The sequence below is a fragment of the Malaclemys terrapin genome, chromosome 18 (genome assembly GCF_027887155.1).
Source record: "Malaclemys terrapin pileata isolate rMalTer1 chromosome 18, rMalTer1.hap1, whole genome shotgun sequence".
NCBI classification, from domain to species: Eukaryota; Metazoa; Chordata; order Testudines; family Emydidae; genus Malaclemys; species Malaclemys terrapin.
In genome coordinates this window covers 22,465,605-22,473,527 of record NC_071522.1, presented here as the reverse complement: position 1 = coordinate 22,473,527, position 7,923 = coordinate 22,465,605, and the positions used below count along the sequence as shown (strand labels likewise).

Below are 7,923 nucleotides of genomic sequence, written 5' to 3'. Positions count from 1 at the left end.
TCCTGCAGCTTCTCTGTTTTCTTTCCAAATTTCCCAGGCTGCCCCACACCATTCGTTCAACCTCCCAGGGTCAGAGTTAATGCTGTGTGTTTGAGTGGCACTCCCCCAGCCAATCAGTTTTTTCAGTGTAGCCTGGGGGGCAGGAGCGCTCTCCCAGCTTCACACCAGAAAGTGTCTACACACCAGCTGGTGGCCCCCAAGGGCCTGCCCTACATGTGGCTGATACCGCAATGCCGTAGCTCTTAGCCATCAGCTACGAGAAAGGGGCTGGGATGTGCATCACTGACTTCTTACCCAGAGCATTTATTCTGGCACTTTCCGCTCAGAACCACCTCCATTCCCTGCAGCCTGGCTGGGAGGGGGGGGAGGAAGGAGAACAGCTGCACTGCACTGCACAGCTGGAAGGGCACCCCCTGGTGGGTGCCTGGGGCAAGGCCCCTCCAGCTAGAAGACCTGCTCTTCACCAGAGGAAGCTGGGTTGGGATCCCTCCCACAGCTCTGCCCCAGGGGCCTTGGCAGGTCTCTGACTTACAACAGGGCTGGATGGGAACTGCAAGGAGACAATCTCCCCAGAGGAAAAGATTCAGTATTAATGTCCCAGAGACTGGGGAGACCTTGGTGCCTCTGTCGGCGATGGGGCCATCCATGGGCCAGAGTGCCCAGGGCTGGGGAGCTCAGGGACAGGGGGGCAGGTGTATCCGGGTGGGACATCACACTTCTGAACAGGGGTTTGGGTCCCTTGGGACCGGAATTGGAGGTGGGGTTGGGCGCAGGTGGCACAGTTACATGGCATTGGCTGGGGTTGGCATGAGTTAAGGCTTTTGTTGATTTGGTGTCTCTTTAGGGGACAGCTAGATCCTGGTGGGGGCCTCAGAGGCCTCCGGGGGGAGGAAGAAAAGCAGCCAGGAACCACCATCAGACACTCCTTTCCAGGGTACGCTTGCCCCCCATCTCTTCCTCCCCACATGGAGCCTGCAGCTCTATTTGTGGGGTCAGGGTGGGGTGAATGGCGGCACAGCAAGGAGGCCTGCCTGGGGCCCGTGGGCAGCGGGGAGTGGTGGTCTGGAGGATTAAAACGGGCTGGGGAAGGCATCTCAAAGGAGCTCTGTGCTGGGGCCGGGCTGTGTACGGTGTGCTGGGTTCAGACTCGCTGTCTATTTCTGTTTGTCTGTTTAGACTGGCAGCCCTTCTGGTGTGGGCAGCACCCAGCAATGGCCCTGGTCCCGACTGGGCCTCTTGGCGCTACCGTAACCCAAATCAACACGAATATGAATGGTCCTGCTCGTCAGTCTGTGCCAGCACAAAGCCAGAGGCTATGGCTCCACCCTCCCTGATCGGACCCCGGATGGGCCCGCCCGGGCCTTGTGCAGCATAGCCCCAGCTGAGTGGTTTGGCTGGGACCTCATTAACTCGGCCCTCCCTGGACGGGACACGAGGAGGGTCGGCTGGACCCGAGAGCAGCTCGCACAGAACTGAGCAGTGTCATCCCAGCCGGCAATGACCTGACCCAGCTCAGAACTTCTGAGCCGTTTGGATCCAAACAGCCTGATGCCGTTGGGACCAGAACATTCCAGGACGATTTAAACCACAACCGTCTGGTGCCACTTGGATCAAACCCTTGGCTCAGGTCAATCGTGATCCTGTCTCTGCTGCCTGCACTGTGAGATCTGGAGATTTAGCTGAAGAATTGGACCAGAACCACTATCCCTTCCCCAGCAGAGACCCAGACCTTCTGGCTGGTGCTGGGACAGAGAATCCAGGAGGTTTCGAGGACTGTGACAGGCACCAGCCTTGGCCCGAGTCCCCAGAGCCAGGACCATGGTGCACAGCCAGGGGCTTCCTGCTGACGCCCCAGAGACGAATCCTGGAGCTGCCCAGGAGGGGTCAGGTGAGCAGGACGTTCCCTGGGCCCACAGGGCACTCGGGGGAGAGGCTGGCAGGGGTCCTAGGTCGAGGATGAACTCGAATTCTCTCTCTGCCTGGCCCAGGGAGGTCTCAGAGGGGGAGGGGGAGAGAAACAGAAACTCCACCAGGGCACAGTGGGGGAAACAGACTCCAAGTGGGGAGAGACAGAGCCCTCTAAATGGGTAAATGGAAAAGAGGAAGGGGGAGACACAGACACCCGCCCCCCCCCAGGGGTGAAGGAGACACCAGGAAGAGGAGATATCTGGGGGCACAAAATGGCTCTTCCATGTAGAGATGCCAGTGCAGAGTCCTGGGCCCTTGGGGTAACGAGCCTAAGCCAGGGGCTTTGGAGATGGGCACAGCCAGGTCTCAGGCTGCTCCTGGTAATCATGCCAGGGTCAGATGTCAGGGCTGGGGCAGACCAACGGGGCAGAGTGTCCATTCCCCCCCAGGGCCAGGGCAGCATCGGCATCGACAGGACGTTGTCTAGGGCTCTGTCCAACCCAGTTGCCAATGTGCCAAGCGAGGGGGCTCTGGCCCTTCCCTGGGCACAGCGTGTCAGATCCCTGACTGGTCGCTCCCCTGATATTCATACTCAAGGAGTTCCCTTCCCCACCCCTTTCCCTTGCCCATGGGGGGCACCTTTGGGCCTGGGACACAGGGCTGGGAGCCGGAGGGGGATGCGCCGCTGGGGGCGATGGCCGCAGGAGTTGGGCTTTCATTCTGCTTTCAGAGTCGCAGAGATCAGGGGAGTCGCCCCCTCGTCAGGGGATCTCTGCTGGGAACCCCGTTCCTGGGGAAACGGCGGAGGAGAGGGTCTCTGCCTCTGCAGGCCCCAGGGACCCAAGCCAGCAGACCTCCATGGCCACATCCGTCACCAGCCACTCCTCCGCCCGCGGTGTGCAGCCTGGGGCCTCCAACCGCCTGTGTGCGCAGCCCCCAGATCCACCCGGCGCCGGCGTGAAGAGAAAGCGCTCGGCACGTGTCAGAGAGGCTGAGGGTGAGGGAGAAGAAAAGACCCTTTTCTACATGCAGGTCAGGGTCGTGAACGGCGTCTCGGTGGCCTGGGAGACGGGGGCCGGCCTTGGAGCCATTAGGAAGCGCTCCCGCATCTTTAAGGCCAATTACAGCGGAGGAGAAAGCTTTGCCGGCTCGGACCGGAGCAGCTCCCACACCAGGTCCGAGCTGGGGGACGTGGACCCCAAGCTGGGGGACGTGGACCCCGAGGCAGAGAGCGACGCTGGGGGACCAGCGGAGGAGGCTCCGCAGCAGCCGATGGGAGCGCCCCCTGAGTGGCTCCTCACCCCCGAGCAGGGCCTGCGCTGCCTGGCCTGCTGCCGAGTCTTCCCCAGCCTGGAGGCCCTGACCCAGCATGTGAAGCAGGGGCTGCGCGAAGGCTTCAGCTGCCGCGTCTACTACCGGGTGCTGGGGCAGCTCAGGGCGGGAGAGCCGCCCCGGAAGAGACGGCGACGTGGGGGCCGGGAGTGCAGCAAGTGTGGGGGAGAGATACGGCGCCCACGCAAGGCTGCCAGATAGGCCTGGCAAGGACACGCCGGGGGAGTCCAGCTGCTGGTTGAGACCGGAGACGACTCTGCCAGCGGGTCCGGGCACACACACCAGTCGCTGCCCCCGGCTAGGAAGCCCTGCCCACTGCCGGCTTCCCAGCTGGACCCCATCTCCACATGAGGCCAGGACAACGAGCTCTGGGACTCGCCGTGACACAACCGGGCCCCTGCTTGGGAACTGCCAGCGCTACGAGCATCAGGGCTGAGAACTGGCAGCTCCAGCAGTGCCAGGCCAACGGCATCCCAGCCCAGCGCGCCAGATCCGCACCAGACTCCCGCCCGGGGCCAACAGGCCAAACCGGAGCTGCCAGGCTCCCTCCCCTCCCCGAGCCCGGCCGGAGGAGCAACCTGCAGCTCCCGCAGCAAGGCCCTGCCGGATGCCAGCAGAGCCCCAGACAGCAACGCCGAGCCCCATCCCTCCATAGGGCTGTGGCCGCACCCGACCCAGCCACCAGGGACGGGAAAAGAACTGACAACATCAGCCAGCCTTCTCCCTGCCGGGACCCACCCTAAAGCCTTGGCCACCACCCAGAGGGATGGAGGGTCGATAACAGAGACACATCCTTAGAGACGCACACAGACTCCGGCCCATTGACGGGAGCCAGGTGATGAGAAGACGTCTCTCTGCAGCATCCCCAGAGACGGACGCACAGGGCGGCTACGACCAACAGCCCCTGAAGGCTGAGCCGTGGCCTCTGCCACCACGGAGCAAGGAGCTGGGAGCGCGCCCCGCCGGCACAGACATCAGCTAAGTGACTTACTGCAGGGTTCTCATTGGGGGCGGGGGGGCGCCTAGGCTCCCGCAGCGACTCAGGGGCTTGTGAGCTAGGGCAGGTAGCTAAAGGGTCTGGGCAGGGGGCTGGAGGTCAGGAAGGCAGATGGGGGCAAGGGCTGGGTGAGAAAAAGGGGGGTGTGGGCGGGGGCAAGGATGGGAGGAAGGGGGTGTGGGCGGGGGCCACACCTCGACCAGCCACAACGGAGCTAAAGCTCTTACCTGCATCTTCACTAGGAGCAGGTTTCGCTGACCCACATTAGATCCACCTGACCTAAACCCCAGCCCGTGTCTTAGTCCAGGCACAGCGCCGGTGTCCTCCTCAGCGCCTGGCCCAGCTCAGTCAGATGATAAATTGAGAGCTCAGGCTGGCGCTCAGATCCCAGCTGGAAAGCAGGGGAAACATTCTGTGCTCCCAAGTGCACCAAACGCCACAGCCGCCCGCCCGCCCGTCAGCTGAGGGGACGAAAGGCTTTCACCAACATTCATTAATGAAGCTTCACACCCCTTGGCAGGAGTGGGAGCATCCAGAGCCTTGTGCTGCTGACCGGGAAACCGAGGCACAAAGAGGCAAAATGACTCAACCGAGATCACACAGTGACTCTGGGAATCTGACATTTCTTTGTGCCAGACAAAGGCAGAACCCCTTCCATGCAAAACAGCGACTAACCTGGGAAGGGAAGCGGCGTGTGTGACCATCAGAGCATCCCCCGTTTAGTTTGGCTACTAAGGAGCACAGCCCTAAAGTCACCATATAACCCCCTGTTCATATGTTACATTCCATGCAGCTATCCATTCTTATCAAGGGCACGAAGCCCTGTCGGAGGCAGTGGGGGCTGCCCGGCAAACCGTGAAGCCGGTACCGCTCGGGCAGCTGTTTCGTGTGGCTGGGAGGGAGGAGGGGGAATGCGGGGCGCTCAAGGGAGGGGGCGGAGTTGGGGCGGGGACTTTGCGGGAGGGGTGGAGTATGTACAAAGGGGACACTGACCTGCACTGTAAAGCTCTTAGCGATCTATGGATGAAAAGTGCTATATCACAGCGAGGGATTAGTATTAATTCCTTTTCTCTTCCTCCCCGTTGTGAGCCCCAGCTACTGCCATGAAGACCCCTGTGTTCCAGAAAGAACGCCAACCAGATGCTTCCCGAGTGACCTACTCAGGGTGCCACTTGCCCCCATCCGGCCAGGAGGTAAATATCAGAGTGTGGCCGACCTACCAGGTTGACCAAAACAATCGCTTGCCCTTTATCCACAAACCTGATGATTCTCAGACCCAGTTTTTGGTCTCCACCAACCGTCCCGCTTGGTAGCAGAGTTTTAGTAGCAGAGGCTGTAGTGAGGACTCGCAGGGCTAAGATCATGCTAAAAACACTGTGGAACATTCATATATCAACCTAAAGGAACAGAATGCATTGTGGGATATGTTGGCCTTGCCTATCTTTATCATGTGTGCAACTTCCTGGGGGATAGGGTGACCAGACAGCAAATGTGAAACATCGGGACTGTCCCTATAAACCTAGGTAAGAAAAAGGCCCAAAAATTGGGACTGTCCCTATAAAATCGGGACATCTGGTCACCCTACTGAGGGAGGGAGCGGGGGTTGTTTGCAAATTAGCAAATAACCAAACAACAATAGTCACTCCCCGAATTAACGAGGTTTGGCTAGACAGTTACTAAGGGGTTGATGGCGCTAGGTGCCGCTGTTGGCTAATGGTAATATCTGTAGCAGTGAGACGTTTCTGTACTTCCACAGTGCTGGGCTAGCAAGGACTTGGCCCTGCAGGCAGCAGGCAGGTGCTTTGGCAGAGCTGGGGCAGGGAGGAGGGAGCAGAATTGGACTGGCACGGGATACTCCAACCTCGGACAACAGTGCATTGGCAGAGCGGGTGGGAGCTGTGCTGGAGTGGCTGGGAGCGTGGCAGGCCATGCTCATGGTGTATGGACCGGTCCGTGTGGGGGGACCACAGATTGCAATAGCACAAGATGTTGCAGGTCCAATTGAGATGTGTTGTCAGAGCTGGGGGAGGCAAGTGCCCACAGCAGCAGCCCCGCAGCATCGTGCCTGGGCCCAGGCAGCTCTGTCAGCCTCCTGCCTTCAAGAGACCCGATTTCACTCCAAAGAGGAGAGCATTTCCGGAACAAGAGCCTTCGTTCCCAGCACGCTCACAGTACCTGCCCTGGCCGCATGGCTGCCTGCCATGAGCAGAGTCTGGGTGTGACGCTGCATTTCTTAAGGGAACCTGCCTCACAGCTCTCTCTCTGTTCACAGAGTGACACTCGCACAGGGGAAGGGGCCGGAAGGAAGTCTGCCTTGATACGGTTTGCGTCCAGGTTGCGGGGCAGACACAGCTGACCACATCCCCAGCTTCACACTCCCCATTCTTATAGCACCGCCGGGTCCTTTGTTAAGGTCAGACGTCGGCAGCCGAAAAGGAGCTTTACATCTTCTATCACCAGAATCTCATTCAAACAGGAAAACAACCAAAGGCAGAAGGCAAACTTTGAGCCCTCTTTGAATTCCTCCTGGTGCTTTCACGCAAAGCAGTCACACTGAAGGCAACAATTCTCCATTCTTCAGTAGGGGACCAATCCTGTGACGTGCTGAGGGCACTTAACCGCACTCAGGAACCTTTCAGCACCAGGCCCCATAATTCCATATGCCAGGCTATTATCATGTAACATTTATACTGCATTGGTGCCTAGAGACCAGCCAGGCCTGGGGCCAGTTGTGCTGGGGACTCCAACAGACAGAGCTAGTGTCTTCCTAGATGCAAACCACACATGCCCATGGGCTGAAATCAGAGCACATGGAAAAAGCTAACGTTAGCGTGATATCAAAGCATCACTCCAACTAGTAGAGACATTGTCTACACCCAGTGGTCTCTGGTACCCATTTGTGATACACTGCATGCACGGAAGGGAAGAAGGGAGGTTAGTTCTGTGGGACAGTGAAGAACAGAGGAGATATGTGGATTTTTTTCATGAATTGTCTATTTGATTGCAATCATGAAATCTGCCACATGGATGCAAGGAGTTAACTCAGTCCTAGGTGGTTTTGTTGTGCGGGGGGTCCTCACGGTGTTTTTGTTTCGTTTTCTTGTTCGGGTGGGCAGCGCTCGAGGGTTTGGGTTTTTTTGTTTTTATGTTGTTGTTGTTGTTGTTTCGGCCGGGCAGCGCGGGGGCGTTTTCGGCGGCACGACACTGGGGGGGTTGGGGCTTTCGGTGGCCCGGCCCGGCCCAGTGCTCCGGAGGTTTGGGCAGCCTGGCCCGGCCCGGCGCTCCAGGGGTTTGGGCAGCCTGGCGCAACGGTAGGGGGCGGGGGTTTGGGCGGCCCGGCATGGCGCTCAGGGGCGGGCGGGGGTTTGGGCGGCGTGGCGCTGGTAGGTGGGCGGGGGGTTGAGCGGCCCGGTGCAGCGGCTGGGGGCAGGGCAGGGGGTTTGGGCGGCGTGGCGCTGGGGGTGGGGCACGGGGTTTGGGCAACCCAGAGAGGCGCTCGGGCGGGGCGGGGGTTTGGCCGGCCCGGCGCAACGCTCGGGGGGAGCGGGGGTTTGTGTGGCGAGCTGCTCGGGTGGGGGCGGGGGTTTCGGCGGGCTGACGCTCGGGGGGGGCGGGGGTTTCGGCGGCCCAGCGCTCGGGGGGGGGAGTGGGGTTTAAGGCAGCCCGGCGCGGCACTCGGGGGGGTG

The 7,923-nt window shown here is 60.2% G+C and overlaps 1 protein-coding gene across 1 annotated transcript; it reads left to right on the top strand.

The window, feature by feature from the left end:
• The first annotated feature begins 1,818 nt into the window (after window positions 1-1,818).
• Window positions 1,819-3,441, top strand: LOC128825864 (protein FAM170A-like). The gene is made up of 2 exons (XM_054008701.1): window positions 1,819-1,888; window positions 2,639-3,441. The coding sequence occupies exons 1-2, from the start codon at window positions 1,819-1,821 to the stop codon at window positions 3,439-3,441; spliced, it is 873 nt and encodes a 290-aa protein (XP_053864676.1).
• Window positions 3,442-7,923: the final 4,482 nt, after the last annotated feature.